Below are 27487 nucleotides of genomic sequence, written 5' to 3'. Positions count from 1 at the left end.
TGGAGAGATTTGGCTCTACAGAGAAAAGAGAGAATGGCAGAGAAGAGAAATAAGACAAAGATGAAAACTGGCTTAGAAAACAAGCCAAAAATACTCAGGTATTTTTGCTTAATTTCAGTACCAGAAGCTGGATATCATCTTCTTTACTTTATGACAAAGACAGAAATAGCAAAGAACCTGCATTTTTTGATATTACATGTGTCTGGTGATGTATACAGACTATTTAGGCATGTGAAAACCAGTCTTCTGAGGATCTGAACCCAACATGTAACCCCTCTTGCCCACTGATCTGCCCCATCCTTTCCTTCAACATCCACATCTCAGCTTCTCATTCCAAATTAATTTTTGAAGTGAAAATTGCCTTCTTGGTAAAAGAAATGTAGTTCTTTCACAATCTTGTAGCTCATCACTGAACAGGAGACAAAAAGGGAGTAAAATTGCCAATGTGCAAAGCAGCTTGTTTTCAGAATATTAAAAAAATTATTTCTTTTTTTTAATGTGGCAATCTGACAGCTGAATAATCAAGTTAACCCTGCTTACAATTGAATAGTGACACTGTTTTGATCCGCATTAAAGAAATAGAAAGGATATCCTGTGAGCTACTCTTTTTCCAAGTCCTGTCTGCTCAGCCTTACCTTTCCATAGTAATGGAATGGATGGGTCATCACAACTAGAGGCGTAACATTTATTACCATCTTCCAGCTCATTGTTGACTGTGTCACCATTTCCAACATTCTTGCTTTTAAGGGTGAAGAAATTTTGCATCCTCACGTTGTACCTGAAAAGGCAAAAGAAAGGTCTAAAAAGGTTGGATTTTTTTGCATTTTCTTGGCAAACTTTTAAGCCATCTGAGAACAATTTATTCAGGCAAGCAGTAAAGCCTAGTTGCAAATTCTCTGACAACTAACAGGAAGTGAAGAGAAAGGACTCTCCAACTCAATGGCAAGCTGATGGGAAAGCAAGGACTGCACCTATCTCTCCTATATCAAACTGCAAAGAGGCACTAGAGCAGATTTACTGAAGGCAAGATGCTGGAACTGTGGATTTTGGAGCCAGGACATTCACTATACAGCAGTTTCTTTCCTCCTGCATCAGCTCACAATTCACCTCACTGTTTCTTTCAGTACTGTGTTCCCTGTGGGAGGCTTTTGGGGCATTTCTGGGACTGCTGACCAAACCCTTCAAAAGACAGCATGTATCTATTTTAGCACTAGGGTGGTATCTAGGAGGACTGGCAATGAACTCTGCTGAGACTCGATGTAGGAGAAAAGGGAGTTCCAACAGGGTGATTTGTGAGGGTTACAACCAAGGGTTGTAAGTCTAAGCAACTTGCAATAGAAGGGTGGACTCACAGACACTTGCAGTAACAGTCAGACCTCTGACTCTCCTGTCAGAGGCAGTGACACAACAGAAGAAGATGTGAGTAAACAACCTGGTATGAGATAGTCTGAAGATAAATACATGCTTAGCACTCTGTCTAATGTTCCTTGACCTTGTTCTCCAGGGAGTACAAAGTATATGTAAAAGTTGACATGATGTGTGTTTACAATCCAGGGTACCCTGCAACCATTCATATGCCTTTGTATCAATGACATTTTTCTCAACTTTTTCTGAAAGCTACTTTACCTCTGTGCACTATGAAAAGGATACATGGAAGTATTTGTTGCTGATTGATCACAAACCTAGAATTAAAGTGGTTAAGCATAGAACCCAACAGAACTTACACAGAATCACGACTGTGACAAGGACAAAACAAGACCGAAAGAATGATGGTCAGTTAGCATCCAAAGGACACAGTAAGAAGTACTTACTTCATGATAAGTATGTAGAATGAATACATAATGATGAGTACAAGGCTTTCCCACCTCAAAAAGACAGAAAGAAGTGTTAGAAGTCCATTCAAACAGCTGTACTCTTTACAAGTTTTATGTAGGGGTGTGCCTTAAGCATCTGGTACAAGCCACATTTGCGCACACAGGACTCACATCATTAAGAATAGATGGTGTCTCAGCAGAATGAGAGGGGAAGCAGACTCCTGAGTTTCAATAAACATGCAAATAAAATGCAATGCATGTATTTCAGCAGTGTGCCATGCAGACTGAAACCACAGCTACTTTCTGAGGATTGCAACACCAAAGCCTTTCATCATTTCACTGCTGAAGCACAGGCAAGGCACTCTGAGAGCACTGTTGGAAGGTGCCTATGATCTACTAGGATTTACATTGGAGTGGCCTTTGGAACACCTGGCATCCCCATAAATGTTAACAAAGCAGAAGAGGTTTGGTTTCTCTCTCTGCACATGGGAATCTTCAGGCCTTACACAGAGTCTGTTTCCTGATTCTCACATTTTCTTTTAGTTTTCTGTGACCATCACAAAAACTAAGCCCAAACAAAAAACACATTTCCTATGTGTTCAATCCAGCTCATACTCCCAGTGTGTAGAATGAAAAGGAAATTACACTACAGCTGTATTTACTGATGAGCCTCATGGCAAATACAGGACTGCATGGAATTATTTACACAACTTACCATTCTATTTTCTCATCATATATGAACTAGAAGGAAAAAAAGGAAATATAAATTGACCATTTCTCTAATCTATCTCAAAAAACAACCAAATTTCTTCAGCAAGTATCAGCCATATCTAGACAGACCTACTCAAGTTTTGACCCTCTCTAACAAGAACTTCCACTGTATGGATTGTGCCCCTCACAAAACACAAACCTTGTGAACAAGGCCTGTTTCAAGTACTGTTAAGGGAAACGGTGCAAGCATGTGAGAGACAGATACACACTCATGTACCTACATGCTATGCTGTGCAAATGACAGCAAAGTCACTTATTCAAAAAAAAACTTGATTCTTTAGTGCTTCTAACAGCTGGACTAGTTTTAGCAGAACAGGCAGCCACTTCTCCTCTTGGGTCAAGTGGTTACACACATTTTACTGCACCCTGTGTAACTGCTGTTACTGAATACACAGCTAGTGATCCACTTGTATTACAAGATACAGACTGGTGGATTCTCCCCAGCCTTGCCACCAGAAACATTTAATGTGTACATTCAGGAGCTACTACACTGCTCTAGATGAACAAAGTGGTATCTGATCTGTTCTCTACATGGAAAAGCTTACCCAAATCTGAAATAAAATTACTGTGTAGAAGCAAGAAACAGCCACCTTTCTCTATTTAAAATAAATGTGTAGCTCAAAATTTTTCACCTCCACAACAAGAAGTCTCTTAACTCTGAGGAGAGTGCTCTGCACAACAGTATCCCACAGCAGAACTTACAAACCCTAGGTACAAAATGAATGGACACTGATGGACATGGTGGGCACATATTCCATGGGGCTGTATTAAATTTTCATATTTATACAACATTGTGGAGCTCAGCCCTCACTTCCACATGCCACTAGAACTAGCTAGGAAAATAATCACTTGCCAGCATGTATCAATACACTGATTTTTTGGTCCTCCAAAAATTCAAGCAATGAAACATAGTAACTAGTAAGAGAACTACTTACAACAATAAGTATGATCACAGATATTGTGTAGTATACAGAATCCCGGAACACAGCCCACTGGGTGAGACAAACCACCTGAAAAATACCACACCTTCAGCTAACAAAAATACGGCATTTCAAAAACAAACAAAAAGGCCCCTATCTTAAAATAACTATTTAATAAAATAAAAATAGGCACGTGAGCAGAGTAATTATTATTATAATTAGAAACAATTCTGAAACCAAATGCAGTTTTATGCCACCATGAAGAAGTACCAGTCTCAGACAATGGATCTATAATAAGCATCAGTAATAAAAATCATATAGAAACTTTGATTATTGAAATATATTTCTTACTAATGATACTTGATTTGGTCATAATTTCAATTGTAAAGTACAATTCATTGTACTGCAGCAAATCAATTGTTCCTCATCCCTTTTATTCTGTGGATATATTTGACTTAATACCTAAAAGAATATGATAAACAGTTTAACCATCTATTGAGTAAATGGAGAATCTCATGCTTGTGTCCCAGATTCTTTGACTGTACCAGGAAGGATCAGCAGATGCCACTGATCAGTTGACTGTAAACACATTACTGTATGAAGAGGAACCAGTCTCCTCTGTATGCTACATGTTAAGAGTGCTGACACTACAGGTGAACATTTTGGAAACATTCGCTATTTGTAAAGCATTTGCAGTCTTCCAATCCTTGAGGTTTTTCACAATGCCATTTTTGTCTGTGATTTTGCCTTTTTTCTTGTTTTTTTAATATATGCTCATGGAAACATCTAAATTGTAAGCAACTGAACGATGTAAAGACAAGTATCTTACTAACCTGTCCTGCAAACAGTCCACAGACACCAACAATGCAGAGGATGTTGAAAACTGCTGAACCAACAATGGTCCCAACTCCTACATCTCCATGAGTGATAAATACACCTGCAGAGGGAGCAAAACATACATAAATACCTCTGCCATTTAATTTCAGGTCACTCAGAACATGTACTACTTGAAAAGTAGAGACTGTTTCAAAGATTAACCAAAACATGCTTCATAATTAAGGGCCCCTCCTCTGTGTGATAATTTGTGCTTTTAATCTAACTAGCAGCTCCCCAGCTGTGACTTAAAACCTTTACAGGTGTACTTTTAGTAAATGATTTCTCAGCTAGTTAGTTCAACAGTAAGTTCTCTGGTTCACAGCTTAGTTTTTAGCTGTGCAATAGTCCATTCAAATCAGCCTAAAACATCTCCATTTAAAGCACAGAAATCCTTCTCCAAGGTGAGCAACCAGATAACTTGACAAAGATACTGGATTGCTAAACAGAGCCTAAAGGCTTACACTCACTGCTTTTCAAGAAGTTGAATGTGAGGTTATTGTGCATTTCTTTGGACAGTATTTCCCTAAAGTTTGTAAAAATGTCAGTTGGGATAAAGCCTACAAGGGCTTCTATAAAGATTTATCAAATTTAGGCCACTGAGCTGCTAGAAAGCTACAACTTAGTTGCCATTACTGAAATTTGGTAGGACAAATGCCACAGCTGGAGTGCTGCTGCCAAGGGCTGCTGCAGAGGGACAGCTGAGGGCAGAGCAGCGGGGCGGCTGCCTCTGAGGAAAGGCTGAGCGAGCTGTGCTTGTTCAGCCTGGAGAGGAGAAGGCTCTGAGGAGATGTTGTTACTTTCAACACTTAAAGGGATCTTACAGGAAAGAGGAGGACAAACTTTTTAGGGCCCCTAGGACAAGGAGTTTTTAAACTGAAAGAGAATAGATTCAGACTAGATAAAAGGAATAAATGTTTTTAAATGAGTGGTGAGACGCTGGCACAAAGATGGCCCCACCACTGGAAACATTCAGGGTTAGGTTGGATGGAGCTCTTCGCAACCTGATCCAGTTGGAAATGTCGCTGCTCCAGATGAACTAAATGTCCTTTAGAGATCTCTTCCTCTAGGTGGGGATTCAGGAGAGCAGGGTAGAGGGGCAGAATCACCACCCTCAAGCTGCTGGCCACACTGCTTTTGGTACAGCCCAGGACACAGTCGGTTTTCTGGGCTGCAAGTGCACGTTGGCTGCACAGTGACAGATCATGATGAGCTTCTCATCATCCAACGCGCCCCCAAGTCTTTCTCCTCAGGGCTGCTCTTAATCTATTTCCAAATATATCAAATTACTTCTCAAGGGACTTCAATAAATCTCTTCTTTTGCATCCTGTGTTCAGAATCAGACATTCCTCTCTGTGTTTTGAGAGAAGACTCACAGTTTCATGAGATATTTTGAGTAGTTAATTATACCATGAACCACAGACTACCTGACAGCTGCAATTGCTGATTATTAATTGTCAGAAGAACAGGTTCCTGTGCTTGATCTACTGCTGATTCTTTAACAGCAGATCTCAAAAAAGCTTGTGTGTGGGCTCCATACCTATAACAGATGCAAACAGTTCTGGGGTGGAGCTCCCTGCTGCCATGAATGTGGCTCCAGCAACATCTTCACTCAAATGTAGTTTCTAGAAGAAAACAATCAGTAATTTCAGTACTGCTACTGTAATTACATTGTGGAGTTCTACAGTTATATATGTTAATGGAGCTGATTAAAGAAAAGTATCTCTGCAGATTTAAAAGGATTGTAAACATCTCAAATTGTTTTCATTAATTTACTTTTGTAACTCTAAACACAGTCATTCAATTCCCCAACCCTTAAGGCTTCTAAAATTTAAAAATGAAAATCGGTAACAGAAAAATATAACCTTTGTGAATAAATCCTACAAACAGCAGGCTTGATTCTGGCTTCACTTTTCAACTGTGTTAATCAAAAAGTGAGTCCGCTGACACAGATAGAATTAGTCCACTCAGACACAGGGAGGGCTGTGTATGGTAGAGAGATCTATTTTTATGATGGTGTCTCTTAAGCTCTAATAGGATATAGATAACTTAGAGTTCTCAGACCAGCATGAACACGTGCAGGTCCACAAGTGGGCTGCATCAATTTAGCGGTCTGAAGATCTTTCCTCTGAAATATAAACATGGTTTTATGGAGGCGTTTTTTTCCTTTTTGAGAGTCTCTAGGCTCATCTTTAGTACATTATTTTTCTTTCAAGAATAGAAGAGTAAATAGTGACAAAAGGAGAAGTAAAAAAATCCTGTATTTTTCAAGCAGTTTGCCTGACAACATCTTAAGCTGATAACAATGGCATCCTACACATCTTGACAAAACATAAACACTAATATGATCTATTACCATTCATACTGCTACAGGAGCTCAAACCTAAGTGTGCTATCAGAACTCTTGGTAGCTGTTTAAATGTTCAGAACATAAGATAAGATGTACAGGTTTTATCAAGGATCAATAACCAGTAATTGGTACAACCAACCCGCGTAACTTAAATAAGTTTCTAAGGTGCATGCTGAATACAGAACATCTGGAAAGGGAAAGAAAAGATCCCAACTGAGTACTTGATTACTACTGATCACCCCCCTTATTATTCTATTTGTTCTTCTACTGATAAGTGTAAGCTTACAGCTCTGAGTAACACCAACAGGTATTTAGTACATTTAGCACCAGGAAAACGGACTTTTAAACTAGCTACAAAAAAAGTCCCCAGGAGTTTTTCAGAAAATGGTTACTCTTGTCTAAAAGAAAAGGAGATGAGATTTTCATTTTGCCTTTAAAAAGGAGTTAAAATCTACATTTGTATAATGTATTTATTTTGTTTACCAAAATCATATTCAATACAACATTTACATGCCATGTATAAATTCTACTCTGTCACAATCAACTCAATTAGAATCCCAACACATAATTTTGCAAAATCTTCTCAAAAATTATGTAAAGGCGTTATGTTACTTTTTTCTTTTGCATATAAAATATGTATTCTGATTCCATATCCAAGGTACATACTTTTCTCACACATTTTCTCTTTTTTCCACTTTATGCTAGGGCCACATTTACTTCCCTTCTCCTTGCTGACATGGTGGTAGATATGCAATAAAATTTTTATAGCCACCATATTAATTTTTGTAGCTATGATATCTTTCCACAAGATACATGGAGTACAATAATAAACACAACTCATCCATAACCCATACCTCTCCTACTTACATGCTTCAGGTATTTAAGAGTGGGCTTTACCATATGATCTCATTAAATCTTTGGGTTTTTTTCTGCTTGAGTGTGACCAGAGAAACAAGTGTGCACAGACCACTGGTTCATTTTTTGAGGGAAGGTCAAATCATTTGAAAAGGGTCAAAGCCAAAAAGATAGGAAAGACCTCTGAACAATGATGATACAAAATTTTTGATTCTCTAAATAAATTTCTAAAAGAGTAATAAAGTTTGTTAACATACCTCACAAATTTTCTCTAAGGATGGAACAAAGAAGTCATCACATACTATGGCCAAAGCATAAAACATATAAAGAGCCTGTAAAGAAAATAAATCAGGGAATACTTCAGATTTGTCTGTACATGAAAAGAGGAAAAAAAGTAATTTTTTTACCTTTATTCAAACTAGCAGAAATATGTAGCTTCAATTTTTATTCCATTCCAAATAAAAATCTCCCTGTTGATAAAGTTATGACATAAAACTAGATTTTTGAATGCAAGATCTCATTTAGAACAAGAATGTTTGTCAGACCCTAAAATATGAAAGGTACCACACTTTGACAGGATGCCACAACAGATTTCATATAATGAAAAGCAACAGGTAAAGCTACAAAGTTATGTAGGCACCTTCTATATTTTTAACTAATTATCAGAACAATTAATTAAACAGAAAGTAAAAGTGGACCCTGGCCATGGATCACTGAACCAAAACACTTAGGAATGATCCTGGTTCCCTGCATCCATGTGATTCTCCCACTGCCTTAGGCAGCTTTTTGTGCTGTGCCCAGGCAGTGGACTTAATCCTGCTGTTGTCCATCAAACACAACTCCATTATACTTTACTTTCTCTGAGCTGGGAATCAAAAACTGGAGCCTGCAGACCTCACTTGTTTTGTTTTTAATACAATAGGAAATAAAACTCCACACGATATTTTCTGTATTTCTTCAGGGTTGATTTGGGTTTTTTTGAAATTATAACTGCATCTATTACACAGAGGCACAAAAGAAGAGACTCAGGAAACTTCCACATCATGCTTGGTGTCATCAATTAAGGAATCCCAAACTCTTTCTATAAAACATGAAATATATGTCATGTGATCCATTCTGCCAGGATTTTATTTCCAAGAGGGCGAATGAATAGGTGCTGCAAATTCAGACTTGCATCATTTTCCTAAATCATGGAGCCATAGAATCACTTAGGTTGGAAAAGACCCTTAAGATCATCAAGTTCAAGTGTTAATCCAACAATACCAAGTCCACAACTATACCGTGTCCCCAAGGTGTGACCTTTTAAGAAATTGTACTCATATAGACACATTAGAAATACTCAAAGTATTAAAAACTTGATATATACAGAACTCTACTTAGTAAGGTCACTATGATGATTAATCTTATTAAAAAATAAAAATTGAGTAAAAGGAAACCAAAAATGAGACACAGTAGAGAAAAACTTACAGCAATGATATGAAGCAGAATTCCTCCTTGCTGACGTTCTTTATTTGTAAATATATCTTCAGGAAACTCATTAATGGCTGAAAGAAAAACATACATTTTCAAAAAAAATGTACAGCATGTAGAAACGGAAGCATGAAAAATAAGGAAGCATCTGTAGAAACATATGACCAAACATAAGTGCCTCTTCTGATATATTACATTACAGCTTGTCACTTCAGAATTTCTCTAGTGCTCTGTAGTTTTGAGACACTGTATAATCACAGTTGACACTCTTACAGGAACACAGTACAGGATAATTCACAAACTATTGGTCAAGATGCAGCAACCAGCAATGCTTTAATCTATTTTATATGTTTTACAAACATTTTAAGATGCCAACAGAAACCTATATGCATGTAACACCCAAATAGGTTCCTTGTAGTAATACACTGCTAAATATAATAATAAAGGAATATCTAGTATAATAAAATATGAAGTATCATTCCCCTTCCATGAGAGTGGAATACTCTTCTGGAATAATACTGAAAAACCATCAGCTTTAAGAACTTCTTGTCAGTTACATTAGCTGACAAAAGCAAATTTTTTCCAGAGCAGCTATTCCCTACCACATTAAAGAATGTATAGTAAAAAATTAGTAAGCACACAAGGCATGTGTTTTTTAATAAATTCTGCCTATTAAAAACTAATATTATCTGAAGTGATTAGTAACTAGAAAAGCATTAATGAAACTTCTCCTGTCGGAGAAAAGACCCAGATCTACAGCTGCTGGCATCTTACACAATATGGTTGTTCCTACATCACTGGTTAAAATGCCATGCCCACATGGATGTATTCAGGACACACATGCTACTTTTCTCTTTGCAAGCCCCATTTTTCCCTCTGTCTCCTCCATTCAAGCTGTGGCTGTGAGAATACACACAGGAAAGCAAAGAACAGAGCCTTGGCCCGAGTCTCCAGCAATGATAACAGGACCCTGCACATGAGGCAGATCTTTTCACGTAATTGGATGCAAAGGGGTGCAGCTCCCATCACAGGTGTTTGTGCCAGAAGTGCTATCCCCCTTACTGCCACCATATGGCACAAGGAATCTATCCCTGTCTCCTAACCTGGCAAACTGGATGTGTTATCTGGGAAGCTACCTGTACTTCAGATGTCTGTATAATATTCCCAGAGCAATGTTAAAAATGGTTAAGTTAGTATAAACTGAAGTTTTAAGAAGCATGAATAAAAATCACTATTTTTCTAATCTTTCTAAGGGGATTTCACTTATCTGAAGTTATTACCAAATAGGAAATCAGAAGTCCTGAGGACATCAAAGGTAAGAGCCAGAAAATAAAAACAAGTGTAGGCATGAAGTCACAAAACAAAAGCAAAGCAGCTTCACTACAAACTGTCCTGCTTCACTGACAGTGATAGCAGTGTATTCTGGTGATAAAAGCATTAGTAATAAATAACTACTTGTAATAAATACCTGCTTGTCTCACAGAGATAATATTACATGAATTAACACAAAGACAGCTTTTCTCAAAGATAATGCTCCACTCCACAAAGAACTCATAACGTGCAGTTTTTCTCACAATGAGACAATTCAAAATCTTCTTTAAAAGAAGTCAGGGAAATTAAACTAAACTCTGGAGCTTAGTAGGCAAGATTTCTTCCTTAATGAAACAGCCACCTACCAGTGAGTTCCAAGGTACAGTATGGAGTTTTACTGTATAAACATTTGCTGTCTTTATGGCTTTATTATCCAAATAATCATAAGCTTGGTCTAATGATCATCTTCAAATTCTATATACCTTATCTACATGCTCTGTTCTTTATTTACTAGCTGTATCGTAGCTTTATTTTTCTTACCTACTACTGTGATAATCTGGTTACTCAGGAAAAAGCTGTTTGGATTCCCTTGGGTCCTATTTTAGGCCTGGGAATTCAACAACACTTAACTGAAGGGGGCAGTGGCATTCCCTCATCTGTATAAGCTGATGGAGAGAATACGACATTATCAGAGTTTGGGAGAGCAGTCTGCCCTCGTGGTACAATCTGATGTGTGTGCACAGCAAGGCACTGCTCTGCTTCACACAGAGATATTTTCTCATGTATGAGAGATGCAGTTATCTGGCTGCCTGAGTGGGAGCTAAATCTCCTTGGTTTCTACCGAGAAGAGACAGAACAGATGGGAGAAGGAGATGAAATGAAGAGCAGTACATCTAATGGGGCTAACCTTTGCCAAAAAAAGGGAGGGGAACATACACCCATCATCTTAAAACCAGATAGAAATACAGAAATATTTATCCTGCTGGTACTGTTGCAAACTCATGGGTCCTGCAGCTCATCTTATCCAGCACAGATCTCAGGAGGAAGGGAGGGCACCAGGAAAGCCAAGTCTATATTGAAATTGCCCTCATTGTTCCCTCTCCAATCATAAAATGAGTGGGGAAACAAAAGCACCTTATCCAGTTATGACTTAGAGGGGACACCACCACCTTTTTCTCTGAGTCATGGACATAAAAAAAAATCCTTGATTATGGCATGACAGAAAGGATGATTCACCTTTGATAAAAAGCTCTGGCTGAGCTGTCTGTGGCTAAAGAGCTATACAAGGTGTGCAAAGAGCATGCCTCAGAAGAGAATAGAAGAGCAGCTGCACAGCATAAGCTGCCTGCATGGCTCTGGAGCTAAGAGCTGGCACGAAGCAGCTGGGGCAACCCCGGCATGCTGGTGACACCTGCCCTGACGTAGGCTGATAGCGGATTAATGCTGGGTACCGTGAGAGCATTGTTCCCACATGCCCTACCCATACTCTGACGGGCAGGCTGCCAATCAAGTTAAGTTCCAGAATCCCCTTAGCCTGACAACCATTTCAACAACCACGTGGATCTGTGGTTTTATAACCTGCCTTGACATGTGATTTCTTCACCTTATTAGCAGTTGATTTACTCACAACAAACATGCCAAGTCTTAACACCTGCTAAGCGTTCAAGCCTGCTACAACTAACATTTTTCCTCATGGGGAAAATGGATCTGGAGATTTTTGAAGGCTGTGTGGAATCAGCTCTGCCTGTGCAGGAAGGGAGTTAGGCACATGGTGTACACAAAAGCTCACTGCCCCTTTTACTGCCTACTTCTTGCTCCTCTGTCCCTTCAGGACCTATTACAGCTACAGATTGCAATGCCTACCCCTGCACCCTGGCACTCAGGGACTGCTGATCATCAGACTCACCCAGAACAGATGTGTAAGGGGATGAAGGATGGACAGAAGATAGAATGACATACTTCCTCTTCTACCCCTTCAATAATCATACCCACAAGCCAGCTTGAATATTTAAAGTTTGTGGAATTTGTATAAGCACTGCAAACAGCTTTAGGCACCTCTGTGTTTAAATGTATTTCTATTTGTGTGCAATTCCCTTCTCACATTCCAGATCCTCATCTTCCCCAGGCTTGATGTTATGTTCATACACATGTAGTAATGCCTCAGTGACAGTGAACAAACTCATCACTGTGTGCAGAAATGAGCTTCTTTGTACCTGTCAAGCAAATGCATGCATCATTACCTGGTGCCAGCAGCAAAATGTCAACAGTTTGTGTAACAGGAGCTGAACTTCCAACAGATTTCATGGCACTGCAAATTGTGCTAATTTATAGTTCTGTACTGATTTGCTGCAAGATTTGATTGAAAGCCAGAAAACCATCACTCCTTCCAACAACTTCTCCCTGAATGTAAGAGTCCTGTATCAGCTGAGTTGCAATGAATAGGATAAGTAAGTCTTCAAACTACTCTTGCTTTTAAAACATTTGTGTCTTTAGCCCATACTGCTCTTCAAAATCAGTGCACTGGGAAGATTTTTACATGAAGATGGTTAGCAACTTTGAAAGCATCCTCCCATATTCTCTTTACCATGAATGTCAAAAGGGTCAGTCCCCTGTCACGTTTCACCTCTTACTTCAGGTGCTGAAGTGGTCCAGTCTCAGAAGGACAGCAGTGACCTCATGCAGGCACTCTCAGGGAATGACATAACACACACAGCTGATCCTCTTGCACAACCTGTGCACTGTAAATATTGTGATGGCAATTGTGTTCTTGAAAAACGAATAGCTTTTGCTCATAGGAAAGTATTGACTTTAGTTATGTAATGCAGTAGAGTAATACCAGAAACAAAGTCAAGCCCCAAGATCTTACCATCACAGTGAAACTAGCTTACTCAAATACAAAATGTCATATGAAAGCCCTCCTTTATAATAATACTTCCTAAATTAGATATAATGAATTTGAATAGTCATTAGAAAAATCATAAATGTGCCACAGTATATTAAAGATATTGTTTTTCACAAGCTAACAGACCCTTAACTCTAAATTGCCAATGAAGAAAAAAACAGTAGACTCAGCAAGCAAATTTAAACTGAAAGCTGGTAACATATAAATCTTAAAAGGACCAAAGAATAAATGAAGAACAGTTCTCTGATCATGTTGGATGCCCTCTGTAAAAAGTAGGAATTAGCAAGCTCCCATTCCCTACTACTGAAAACTACTGCTTCCAGTTTTCTGTAGCAGGATGACTTGTGGATTTTCCCTCATGCTCAGTTCAGCTTCTGCTGGATACTAACCTAGGCAGCAGTCTAACAGTAAATCAGGAATGGGTTATTCAAAGAAATACACATATTTATTTGAAAAATTCTGCAAGGACGCTTCTGTAGGGATAACTCTTTAGTAAACTTGTCTCATGGATTATACTATCTGAGCAACAATAAGGCAACAACAACAATAATGCCAACGGAGAGCAATGAAATTATTTGAAACACCACCCAACTACTTCAAGAGGCATTTGTGCATCCATGTAAAACTGTGTGATGCCAAAGATCAAACTTTCTATTTGCAGACAAAGTACCATCTGGCAGGAGGCACACTAAGCATCCTCCTCCATACCCCTCACCTCATGAACAGTAGAATTATGAGCAAATTTTATCTCTCTGGTATATTAATTCAATTTGCACTGCTCAGTCAAAAGAGGATTCCAAACTGCATTACATGTGCAATGGAAAAGTGGCAGCTTATGAAGCAAATAACAAACTCAACTCTAAATCATTAAATCCATTTCACATATGACTGTAAAGCGTGGCATTATTTATGAAATAGCTTGAAAATTTTCTTTCCATCATTATGAAAATATCTATACAAAACTTTATTAACTACAATAAAAAGTAGAATTAAGATCTTACTAAATCCTAGACTTAAACATTGAGTTTCTTTTCTCTTTTATAAAAAAAGTATTTTCACTCTTTTAAGTCAACGTCAAACAATGAAAAAACACATTAAGAATTATCTATCAAACAAAAATTTAAAAGGCATGATGAAATCCCAGTTCCTGATCTAAGACTCAGTGATGACACAAGAATACACAGGTACTGCAACATGAGGATGCTTCTTCAAACCAGAGAGCAGCATTTCATGTAGTAACCTTTGTGTTACTGGTTTTAGTGTCCTCAAAATAACTCTAAAATGTTCACAAAGTTTGGAATCATGTTTTGTTTGTTTTTTTCTCCCTGGCCTCCAGACCATTCACACAATTTCTGAACTCTTCTAGCATCTTCTCTTATTAGGACACTGGTTTTCCACAAAGCCTGTGTGTAGTCTTCAAAATGCCTCCTAGGGACACCAACCCTTTTATTCTACACATCAGATTCCTAAACCGGGGTACTAAAATAATTTTCACCTTCTCCTCTTTTTTACTTACTGACTCATACTGCCTCAGCTCTGTTTACACTACTCTGAGCCAAGGCTGGCAAAGCAGTTCAAACACTGCTAGGGTCCAGCCCTGGTGCAGCTTTTCCAGATATGTGGCATGTCATTTCCAGGCTCTGGGGGAATAATTCTGGTTCTCAGGACTGAATAAACACAATGGAATGTGAACTGTTTAAATTGTACCACCTCTTGACTGTTTTATGAATTAACTACAGACATTAGTTACCAGCAAATAATTGTGTCTTCTACATGGAATTTGCCTCTAGTTTCCCATTCTGAGATTCACACATTTGACATTCTCTATCCACCTTTCTCTAATTTTTTGCTTCCTCAAAGTCTGTAGTTTCTATGATCTACAGCATCTTGTTTCAGTTGAAGGAGAGAGCTCTCTGGCTGTGCTGGGTTTTGGACTCAGTTTGACTGTGTCCTTTTTAGATACAGATAAAAAGTGTTGTCCCTGGCAAGATCACTACCTTTTGGGAAAAGGATAATGACTGGATTAACAATCACTACTGTGACTCACATAAAAAGGACAGTTATTAAAATTTCAGGCAACTTTTCATCCCTACAGAAAAGAACCATTTCTTAGCTTTTTCACAGGCAAGCCTTCCAGCTGTAAACAAGCTGGAGAATCAAATATCACACTATGAGCTTTTGGTACCCTCAGCTCAAGCTCAATGAGGTCCTGTTTTGATTTTTTTTTGTTTTTTTACTCCCACTCAGACTGAAAAATCTCTTCCAGTACTAAAGGATGGAAATTATTTATGCTAATTTTTCAGACTAATCACTTATAAACTCCGTTTATTCACCTCACAATAACACCAAGAAGAAGCTGCTTTGTCTGGCATGTCAATAGCATCTTCAAGGTGATTTCACTGCAGGCCTATTCATGAACAGTATTGCCAGGGGAAAAATGACAATCTGATTTCTGTAACAATGGGCTTTGAATTCAACCAGATAAGATGCAGCACTTCACTAAAAAGATTAGGAAAAGTGTAACATAATTTTAAGACACTGTGGACTAGTGACCTCCTTTGAGATGACCCACTCTATTTGGCACAAAAGGACACTTTTACACATATTGGGTATTAACTCCCCAGGTTTTTTACTGAGTATGCACTGGAGCTGCTGTACTATGCCTAATGAATAGCTTGACAATCCGAGCAGACCACTATCTCCTTGGTTCCCAAAATTACTCTGCAGGCAGTCTACAAGGAAAAACCACCACAGAAGCTGCCCTTGGCAGATTTTCCCGTGCTATAGAATTTCATAGCAGGAAGAAAATCTTCCTTGTGCTGCTTGAATATGCAAGCAAGAAGGATCAGTTAAGTGAATTTGGTCCAAGGCAGAAATCTTTTTCTGAACATCTGAAGACCTCATTTGGCACAGGGGTTCATTATTAGTCCATTCCCACATTATTTCATTGATGCCACATGAACAGTGGAATCAAAACTGCCCTTCAGAAAGTAAAAGCTGGCTACCATGGCAGAGCTAGTAAGAAAGACGATTACATGTAAGAACAGATATAAACGAAGCGACTGGAAAAAATGTCTTTCCTTATAAAATATCACTGATCCTGTTTCATGAACATTTCTGCTTGCAAAACAACCACAAAAGTACTGTTATGTACAACCAAGTTCCTTCTCCCCACCCTCCTTCAGAACTCACCCAATTCAATAAAATTGGGTGATTACTACCTCCTTACATATGTTGGAGACAGACCTCAAATAACACAGAATATGAGGCTATTACCTGCCTCAGTAGAAGCGACAACCACATTCAAAAGGCAAAATGACTGGCAAAATTGACCTGATCCAAGCCAGACCACAGATGAAGTTTGAACTGCTGGTGGCCAGAAAAGCTACCAGCTGACTTGAAAACTGAACAGATCACATGTAGAAAACACTGAGAAGAAAGACTTAACCAACCACAAGAGCTGCCACAGCAGTTACCACTCAGAAGTGCACTTTAAATAAAACTATGCCATTGTGCCTTCAGTACAGTTAATGCATAATAATAAGCTTTTGAATCCCTTCTACTTCAGTAAAAACTTCAGCACGGCTCATTTAAAAGCAGCTGCATTGGCACACATCATTCTTTCCCCCCAAATGCATAGAAAAAGAAATGAAATTTAATACTTAAAATATACCACATCTAAGCAGGGATTTTAACCATCTAGGAAAATTGTGGTATTCTTCAAGTTGAAATAGCACAAAAACTTTACATGGCTAAGATTCTATCAGGCTAGAATTAAGTTACACAAATTACTTTCCTAGAATCTAGCATGAGATAGCAGAGCAACAGCAGACTTTAAGTCAGGCTTACTAAGGCATGGGTATTTCTTAAACTTTTCTTACCTAGAAGCTTCTCTTTCTAGATATAGAAGGAAAATTATGGAAGACACCTGTAAAAAGATCTACTCAAATATTTAAACCACCCCTGCCAATTTAGGTTTGTTTCTAACAGTGAGTTCTCCTGTACATTGTCCAAAAAAACTCCTTTAACCAAGAGGGAACAGGTAAAATTCAAAGATGCTGCAATAAGGCAGAGGCCTTAAAGCCTCTTTGGTGACCTTACTGGGGCCAGAATATCCACAAGTTCAATACAAGCAAACCAACACTTTCATGGAACTCAGACATCCTACCCAGCCCTTAAAAATATCAGGGTCTTGATGCCACAAGCTGTGATCTGTTCATTAATCCTTCAAATTTTGCTTTAATCTTGGAAGTTGAATTTTGAAAAGTTATTTCAAGCTGCAACACCTGAGCTCTAAAAAAACCCTCTTAACAGTGTTAGAGACCTCTGGACGAAGTCAGGCTTTGAAGTCAAGCATTCAGTGTAATTTTTGGTTCCTTGTACCCCTTAGTGCTTTGAAAGACTCATTTTCATATAGAAACCAGAAGCACAACAATTTTCCGTGTGAGCCACACTTATGTGGTATAGCCAAGTCTCATTACTTCTTTGTTAAACACAATTTGGCTTTTTACTTTTTCTGAAACCGTGGTCCTGAAACCATGCAATTACGTAAGAACATCAGCTTTCACTTAAAAACATCTGCTTCTAGCCCTTGTGTTTATTGAAGAGGGCATAAGCACAAAAACCTGAAATATTTACAAAACCCAGAAGACAAACAAAAAAAGAGACTGCAGACTTGTTGTTTATCTTTTGAACAAACATCACAACTTTGTGGGGACAGGTTTACACTTCTTGAGCACACTGGATTACTAGCATCACTTGTCATTTCATATGCTTTAGCTCAAAGTCACAAATACATGAATGTTCCAGCATGTAGTTTCTGCTCAGTAATAAAAAATGACATCAACATGTTTCTTATGCCAGAGACAAACAATCTACTTCACCTTTTCCACATAAGTAATCTCATCCAAGGCAACTAAGATTCAACCCTCCAGCTCCTATGTCATGATTCGTTTGCTGCATAAATAATTTTCCAAATGGCAGATTTGCACAGTCCTCCCCACACAACATCCCTTGGAGCATTTTCTCATCAGTCTAGAAACTCAGTAAGAAGCTGTGAACAGTACTGCAGTACTTCCAGAACAATCTCTTTTAAGTTCTAGCCTCTACTATGTACTTCAATATCCTCACATTTGATATGAAATCTAGTAAGTAAAAACCAGCTTATTTGAACATCTGGAGACTTTTACACACTAGCAGCCTATTAAGCAACACCAGAGATTTGGGGGAGAGGAACTGATTTATCTCCTAAACGCATACTAATTATTCCAGAATAAAAGTGATCTTGATGTAGAATAGAGGCAAACAGCAGGAGAGTCCACTTCTGGAAAGCAGTAAGATAAACATGACAATAATTTCACAATCTGAAATTACAGTCTTTCTCATGCTGCCTTCAATTACACTCAATGCTATTCCATGGCTATTTAGTATCTGTAAATAAGTGTTGCAATGAAGCTCATACCAAATCACAGAAAGAAGGAGAGACAACTCAACTTAGAGGAATGCTACATAAAGCGGAATACAAGGCCAAAAGCCACTGAAGTGAAATGAGAAAAAGGAAGGAAATAGGGGGGGAAAAAGGTACATCAATTTAGTAATGTCACAGTCCAATCATGAAAGATCTGTACAGGGTTTTTTTTAGACCTTAGAAGTTAAGCATGGAAGAAAGTACAGTTAAACACAACACGTCTCTCTTTAATCCAGCCAGCTCAGATACCATTAAAAGGGGAACTACTGTCACACAAGTGCAGCTCGTATGGCACAAGCCCAGCTGGAAGCCTGGATATATAGGTCATAGCTGGAGCTCCTGCTTCACTGCTGCTGGTACTACAAATAGCTTACTTGAACTTAGGTATTTCTCCATTTCTGTAAAAATTCTCAAGCTGCAAGTCTGAAGTGCTGCTTTGTAAAACCAGGCATCCCACTGTCACTATCCTGCGCGCATGTGTCGTGTACATGCACTTCTCACGCCAAAGCAGCCGTCAATAGTGCAAACAATTTAGAGTGACAGCAGATTTTAATTTCTTTTCAAACGTGACTGCCTGACAAGCAAATTGATGAGTTCTCTCCAGTTTATTCTGCACCAGTTTACTACTCAGTCTGCAGACAGACTATGAGGCACCATTCTGCAGAAAATCCCAAACCAACACATCAGAAGTATATTTGTACCTGATGGACGCTCACAAAAACCTTAGCAGGCAGCTATATTGTCCAGCCTTGAGAAGCAAGAAATGTACATTTACCTGGACCATCAGAAAGGCACCATGGGAAAAAGTCACTGTCTATAAATATCACTGAGGTAACTACAAAAATAAAGACAGGGAATTCTGGAGCCTCAGAACATGGTAGGAAAAGAATCAGCATCTGAAAGCTAAGGCAGAAAAAGATCAGTTAAGTATATGCACTAAATTCTCAACAAGAGAAGCAATAGGAAAATGACATACTCATCTAATCATACCCAATAGTAGCACATATTTAGGCCATATATTATAAAGCACTTTCTGAAACCATACACATGAAATTAAAGAAACCTCTCAGAACACCATCCAAAATTTTCTTAAGAAACCTCACAGCAAGATGGTGCCCACAAAATACATGTTGAAATTGCTCAAAGGATGTTTTTGAGTCTGGTCTAGATGAGGCAAGACTCCTGTGTTACCCACATCACACTCTGCAGTGCCATTCAAAGCACCTAAACATACAGCTGCAAAACACACAGACTGCTTTTACTCCTGCCCATGTAGGAACAACACTGCACAACTCTTCTGTCTTAAAGTTTGTATCATCTTCATCACATTATATCACCTGGTTCAGAAACTGGTTTTGGTCTCTTAGTACTAGTTTAGATAAATTGAAGAGGAAACCCCACCTTCCTAACATATATTAGAAATACACAGAGCTGTTCATATTCTCTCTATGTATATATCTATTTAGATTTTCCTCAAACACATCAAAGCTAGGTGAAAAAAACCCAACATGCACAAATTAGGTGGTTTCTTGTATTACTGCTGTGTACCAGAAAACAGTCATAAAAAAAAAAAATCTGATAGAACATGGCTGCAGAAGCATAAGGTGGCTGAAAGAGTGGTCAGAAAATGAAGAAATGTGGGCTAGGACAGTGAGTACTTAAAGACAGCAGAGCCTCACCATAAACTTCATCTGCTTTCACCTGATGTAAGGCAAGCAGAGCTTTAAACTGCTGATCTGATCAATTATAGCTCATCTGCCCAGAGAGCCAGACCTAACATTTCAAAAATTCTTTGCCCATTCTCTGCCCATTTTGGATAAATCTATTAGCTTAATAGTGCCATTGTGTCTCCTTTCAACAGCCTGGCACAACGTAGATGATGAAGACAGCAAGATGACTGACCTGTTTGTGTATTTCAATTCACCTGGAATCAAGGGTTTGCAAACACCAAAGGACACTACCAGATGAGCACCATGTTTCTAGTCTTTGGTTCTGTGAAAATGCCTCTTCTGGTACTTGAAGAACAACAAATAAGGGGCATAACATTTTGCACCTGGTATGTGAAACAGTAAGGCCTGATAAACCTGTCTTGTTTAATAATGGATTATGCCTTTTAAAATCCTTAATTTGAGCATGGCAGTGCCTTGACTCCAGTTGGCTAGTCTGTCAGAAAGCACTAGTTACTGCTTACTTCAGCACCTCTCATCAGCCACTAACACAATCACTGCAGTCATTCAATCACTGTCAGAAGCTCTTGCGTTATTTTCCAGTGCAGTTCCTCTCATCGATGTTAAACTAATTCAAGACAGATCATTCAAATTAATTTTGCGGTGAAGACACAAGCTGAATGATAAAACATGATTTCCCCAACTGCATGGTGTTATTAATGCCACTGCTGGGAATGATGTGTACCAGTTTGATTTCCAGCAGTTGTTCCATCCACTAGAAAAACCTCTTCCCATTCTTACAGTGAAAGCATATATTGTGGTTTAATACAAGACTGGGCAGCTAACCAAGTAACAGCTTGTTTTTATCGGTTTGGTTTTTTTCTTACTAAATTTAACAGTTGGGAGACTTTGAAATGTGTCTGCAGATGAATCAACAGCTTAAATGGTTCAGTGAGCAAAATAATTCTATGGATTTTTTTTGGTCAACATGGGGATTTTAACATATTTGCACTTTGCAGACATAAATTAGAGTAAAATTCATTTCAATTTTGTTTCCCTTTAACTCTCATTTCCTAACCACATTCTTGCAGAAAAGCCAATATTGAAATTAAGAAGCATAGCTCTACAGAAGTTAATGGAGCTCTGCTGATTTACATCAGTTTGAGACTCCAGCCCACATATTTTGCTTTAATTAGAAAGGTTCAGAGGCATAAACAGTGCAGTGTAAGTGCATGATGTTGCTCTCAAGTTTGAGTTTAGAACTAGACAAAAGAATTCTGAAGCAGAAAAACTGTTTGGATTATTTCAAAACAGAAAAAGTTTTTATGGTGCTTCATAACAACTACATGGCACAAATCAAGGACCTAGACTCCATAACGGGCTGAGTGTTCCATTCAAGTACAGACATCAGCACAAATCCAGCCCACCAGTTACAGAAGCTCCTATTAATATTGGTCTCATTTCAATTAAACTTTTTTTTAGAGTCAGGCATCTATTTAACTACTCTGATAAAGTTCTTGTGATGATCTTATATAAAATAAAACCACCAAGCAGACATATTTGACTTTGCAGTTTATTTCACTTAAGACAGTTCCAGCTGTAACTAAACAGTAAAACTACATTCTGCTAGACTACAGCATTATTTACACTGAGAAATAATTATACTTATATATTATACCAATGATATATTACATATATACCACTGGTAGGCAAAACAAAATTCTAAATATTGAGAAACACATTGACAATTTAGCCATTATACTCAATGGCACTGTTGCCCTTTTCCCAATGGATTTACACCAATAACAGTTCATGCAGCTACGCCATCAGCACAGACTGTAGCACAAAGCTGAGCCATAATGTTCAAAGCCACAATGTAAGGCTTTCTACACAACTGAGGGGAGAAAAGCACTGAGATTTCCATGTCAGACTGGGTTCTTACTCCAACCTTTAGCCAGGCGTTGTGGGCACTACGCTCTGCTACCTGCGTGGTGAAGCAGCGGCAGCCCCAGAATGCCCCGAATTACTCAGTCACTCTCATAAAATGAGATGCCCCACCCAAGGCAAATGTCTCATAGAAAGCAACTGGAACATGACCCCTCAAGGGAGCAAGGATAACTCCTGAGTTTAAGAGAATTTTAGCCATACCCAGTAACAGACAGTGACAGCAACTCAAGTTAAGCCTAACTCCTTCTACTCAAGGGATGCTGTGGCACTTAGGAAAATTATTGCCAGACTGAAATAAACTCCATTATTTGTGGAAGTATTTGGAACACAGGAGATCATCAGAGGACTCAGATGCAAGTGGTGCTTCACACTGGAAGAGGCCCACCCTGGTTTTTGGGCAGGACACACCACACTTAAGACTGGACTGTGTATGGTAAAAATGTAAGAAAATGACACATTGTGACACATACAGCAATAACTGTAGATCTTAACAAATACCACCAATGTTAGTAATGACAGAAAAGGCTGCAGCAAAGGAAGAGTGATGGGGTACTATCCACAGTGCTTCTCTGCCATCTCATCAAGCAGGAAGAAATTTGGTTGAAGAACTAAAGAAGGCACAGCTTCCAAGGAAAGAAGGAAGGCACACCTGCACCAGCAGGCTGAGGAGATGTCAGTGGTAGCTGGAAGAAGCTGAGGAGCAGGTGGTAATTGTCTGAAGTTAACATGTAAAGAGGGAACACTGTACCATGAGTAACTGATGTGAACAATCAACAGACCAGTAGAATCTTTCCGTAATAATAAATGCAGCCACATAAAGGCGTGAGAACATTGAATAACGTTCCAAATAAAGCACTGGTATAGGTACTGACAGCAAAAGTGCTGTAGGATAACTAGATATAGGATACAAAACAATGTTAATGCCTACAGAAAAAAAACAAAACCACAGACTTTACAAAGTCACAACTCTCCACACGTTTGATATGCAATCATATGTTTATTTTCCTGAAAAAAAAACCAAACCAAAACAACAACAAAGACCCAAACCAAAACAACAAACCACACCAAAAAAACAAAAAACCAACCCAACCCCTCCCTCCCCCAAAAAAGGAAACAAACCCAAAACCCACCCCACTGGCATAGCTCTCAGTTAAGGGATACAGGAGGGAAGTGTTTAGAGAAGATTTTAAAAGCCAGTTTATATGCATTTGGTTTAAACGTCAGATGCGCTTTAAATAAGCCTTTAAATACTACCACACTGACATGCTAGAGAAATGAAAGTGAGATCACAGGCCTGTATATATTAATCAACAAATAATCAAAGCAATAGCCTAATTTTGCAAAGAACTCCTCACTATTGAAGTCTAACAAAGTAGAGCTGCTAAACTGTATACACAAGTCATCCCATCATTATGGAATGTTCTCCTTGTTAAGAAAAGCTGAAGTAGTGGATTATCTTCATAGCATTCTTAACATTCATTATTCTAAATACACTCATGTTTTACACAGTAACACAACAAAGCACAATAGTTAATGTCATAAAACCAAAAAGAAATCATAGAGAACACTATACAGGATTAAGGGATTATTGATAAAGTAATTGCTACAAGAATAAAAGGTTTAAACAAAAAAAAAAGCAAAAAAAAAGCATGTTGGAACCACAGAATCACAGAACATTCTGAGTTGGAAGGGACCCACAAGGATCACCAAGTCCAGCTCTTGGCCTTGCACAGGACCATACCCAAGAGTCACACCATGTGTCTAAAAGCATTGTCCAAGTGCTTCTTGAACTCTCAGGCTGGTGCTGTGATCACTTGGGGAGCCTGTGCAGTGCCCAGACACCCTCTGGGTGAAGAACCTTTCCCTGACATCCAACCTAAACCTCCCCTGACACAACTTCAGGCCATTCCCTCAGTCCTGTCTGTCACTGGGCACTGAGATCAGTGTCTGCCCCTCCTCTTCCCCTCGAGCTGAGGCTGCCCCAGCTCAGAGCAGAGCAGGACAATCACCTCCCCTGCCCGGCTAGCCATGCTGTACCTGATGCCCCCAGGACAGGGTTGGCCCTCCTGACTCATGTCCAACTTGCCATCCACCCCCAGGTTCCTTTCCCCAGCGCTTGCTCGCCAGCATCTCATTCCTCCGTCTGCACGCACAGCCAGAGTTTTCGAAGAAGAAGAAATCAAAGACTTTTTATGAAGACACAAAGAGCTGAGAAAGAGAAGACTTAAACAAGTGCAGAACATACAGAGAGAAGTATAGAAAACTAAATGAGGAGTGGGAAATTACACAAAACTTGCACAGTAAGGAATAATTCTAAGAAGCAAAATGCCGTTTTTGACTAAATATTCAGGGATGTGCTAATGAGACACAAGGACATCCAGGAAGAAAAGCCTAAAGATCTGAGAACATAAAAATGTGTGAGAATCAGGCACAGATACATACACTTGGAAATTAACCATCAAAGAAGTCATGATTGAAACCAGCAGAGATTAAGATGTTATAAAGAAGGCAACAGAAGGAAGAAACATGAATTATACCAAAAGAAAAATAAAAAGGAGGGCAAGTAAACTATGAGTAAAGCGTAAGATATCCAACAGAGCATTACACCAAAGAAGATAAGCAAAAGGAATAAATAGAGTGAAAATAATATCAGCAGAAATATACAGACAGATCAAGAACTGTCCCAGTGATCTCGCGAAAGACACAGAAAGAAATCACAATTACCCCACGTATTTCATTAGGAGTGAACCTAAGGGAAACGCAGATGTTAAAAACATTTTAATCAAAACACCAACCCTGTAACTACCATCAAAGAAGCCATAAAAATAACTAACATGTAACGAGACTGAACAGTATCAGTCAGGTAAAACTTGCAGCTCAGATCAGGTGATCAGAAAGACTTCAATAATTTCTAATAGTGATTTCTAAAACACAGTAAATTTAAGCCAGCAGTACTTACTTAAACCAAATTATTTTCACAGTGGATTTTCCCTGAAATATGCACATTTTGGCCTCACTCATTTTTCTTTAGACTTTATGATCTTTTCTCTGCCAAAATCTATATTACTTGTTGGTTGACTTTTGAACAGTATTCATTAATAAACTGTAACAGTTGGGCTACTATTCTGTCCTCAACTCAGGCAACACCCTGACATATTACCTTGAATAAAACATTGGATTCAGATCATTCAGGTCATCCATTTCACATCTCACCATTTTGTCACTTTTGATGACAGAGAGGCAAAGAGGTTTCACAAGTGAAGACCTGGTAAATAATAGTGTCTACATTAAAGGACGAGCTATGAAAATACCTTCCTTGCTATTAAACATGCCAGTAAGAGTAAGGAATACACTTCCAAGATATTTGCTAAGATGTAGGAGATTAGATAATTTAGAAATTTCTTAGTTGGACTTGCTATTACTTCCATTTTTGTAAAAGCTCAGTTAACACGATCAAACAGATGTGTGCTAGCTGTGTTTTTCTAGTTCTGAAAAATGTGTCTGTAACACTTATGTGTGTGCATTATTTAGGTGATTTTGATGAAAATATTTCAGACTTTAGTGGTACCACACATAAAACTCATGATGATTCTGCCTCTTAAACAAAAATTCAGGAAAGGGGGAAAAAAAAATCACTTCAATGTGAGTACATGCTGTGCAGAGTAACAAAGATCTCAAAGATCTGTGATTTCAAACAAAACATTATTAGACAATGTTACATTTCATGCTTCGAAGGTCTAAACTCTATCAAAGTCCGAGACTATCTGATCTTGTCAGCATCTGCCTTTCCACCAGCAAAACAATCACTGAATTGCAGAGGCAGAAACAGCGCTGCTTTTAATCAGGTGGATTGAAGCAGACTGACTACAGCAAGTGAAAAATGGAGTTGGATGAAGGGGAAGCATGCTCTTCTACCTGGACTTCTCTGAATTGCATAGCCAGGTAAAACAGCATGTTAGCTCAGGTTTGAATCACTTCTGCTACCACATACAAGTAATCCCATACTTAACTTGATATAGTTCCTTCTCCCATTCAACCATATAAATTACATAACCCTACTGAAAAGTGTAAAATAACTCGTATTCTAGCTTTCATTAAATCATAAACAAGTAATATAATGGGGTGCCAGAGAATATTAAAAGACTGTGCTATGCTGAATGACAAATACTCCAGATCAACCCCAGGTCACAATGAGAAAGAAAGAACACATCATTAGGGGTAGGATGAATGTTTTTAATGACTGTCAAATACCACTTTCAAAGTTCTAATTATTAGAAATCTTGCAATTATATTTACAATGAAACAGCCACTAAGCTCCATTTTAACTCCACTATAAAACTTCAGGGTGGAGGGTGTGTGTGTTTGTTTTGCAGAAGATACTGGGAGTGTTTTAAAACCTGATTCTCCTTTATGAGTGCTTGTTCCTGTTCTGTCCCAAAAACAGAGTCTAGATGACCCAAAACTTGACTTCCAGCCCTGTATTTCTGTGACTGGGGGTGTGGACGGTTTATCTGGCTAATTTATTCAAATGCAGGTGCCCCAAATGAAGTCTGAGCATCATGACTACAGATAGCTTTCTCTGAGTAATTCTCCAACCTGACCATTTGCTGTCAGAGCTCTGAGCTTCACATTTCCATCTTGCCACCCATGCTTACCTTGGTCATCTGTTGCTAAAGGACACAAAATGATTCACACAAACCCTTCTCAGTGTTAGAACAGGAAAGAATTAACCTGTATTATCTGACTCCAGTATTTATACATTCTTGACAATGACCAGGGATTGGATAATTAAGTTACCACCTTCCCAAGCACACTGGTCATGGGGAACGTCCATCAAAAGACATTTCTTAGAAGGAATGTGATAAACAACTTATGTTTATAGACCTTTCGTGGGAAAGTAACTAGAACTATGAAACATTATAAGAAGGCTTTAGTTTTCAGGGCGGCAGTCACCCAACTCTCTTTGCACCAAACTTGCTCTCAGCCCTTTGTTAACTGCACCTCTAATCCACTGCCTCTCTGTCTCTCCAGCCCTCACAGGACCTTCCTTCATCTCAGTCACTTTCCTGCTTTTTATTTAAGGCCCCAATCTTGGGAGCCACCTTAAGGCATGGTTAAACTTGCTTTCTGTAGTAAGGAT

General features: G+C 38.7%; 1 protein-coding gene across 1 annotated transcript in view; it reads right to left on the bottom strand.

The window, feature by feature from the left end:
- SLC24A4 (solute carrier family 24 member 4) overlaps nt 1–27487 on the bottom strand; it is an 82865-nt gene that overhangs the window by 21989 nt on the left and 33389 nt on the right. The window contains exons 3-10 of the mRNA XM_086893074.1: nt 9051–9127; nt 7841–7915; nt 5919–6003; nt 4339–4442; nt 3521–3595; nt 2530–2555; nt 1812–1865; nt 693–778 (exon numbers count right to left, since the gene is read on the bottom strand). Coding sequence (XP_086749200.1) covers nt 693–778; nt 1812–1865; nt 2530–2555; nt 3521–3595; nt 4339–4442; nt 5919–6003; nt 7841–7915; nt 9051–9127 — 582 coding nt within the window. The remainder of the gene's footprint in view (nt 1–692; nt 779–1811; nt 1866–2529; nt 2556–3520; nt 3596–4338; nt 4443–5918; nt 6004–7840; nt 7916–9050; nt 9128–27487) is intronic.

This window comes from Cyanistes caeruleus, chromosome 6, assembly GCF_971803275.1.
Source record: "Cyanistes caeruleus chromosome 6, bCyaCae1.hap1.1, whole genome shotgun sequence".
NCBI classification, from domain to species: domain Eukaryota; kingdom Metazoa; phylum Chordata; class Aves; order Passeriformes; family Paridae; genus Cyanistes; species Cyanistes caeruleus.
The sequence above is the reverse complement of the archived record's forward strand: the minus strand, read 5'-3'. Positions and strand labels throughout refer to the sequence as shown.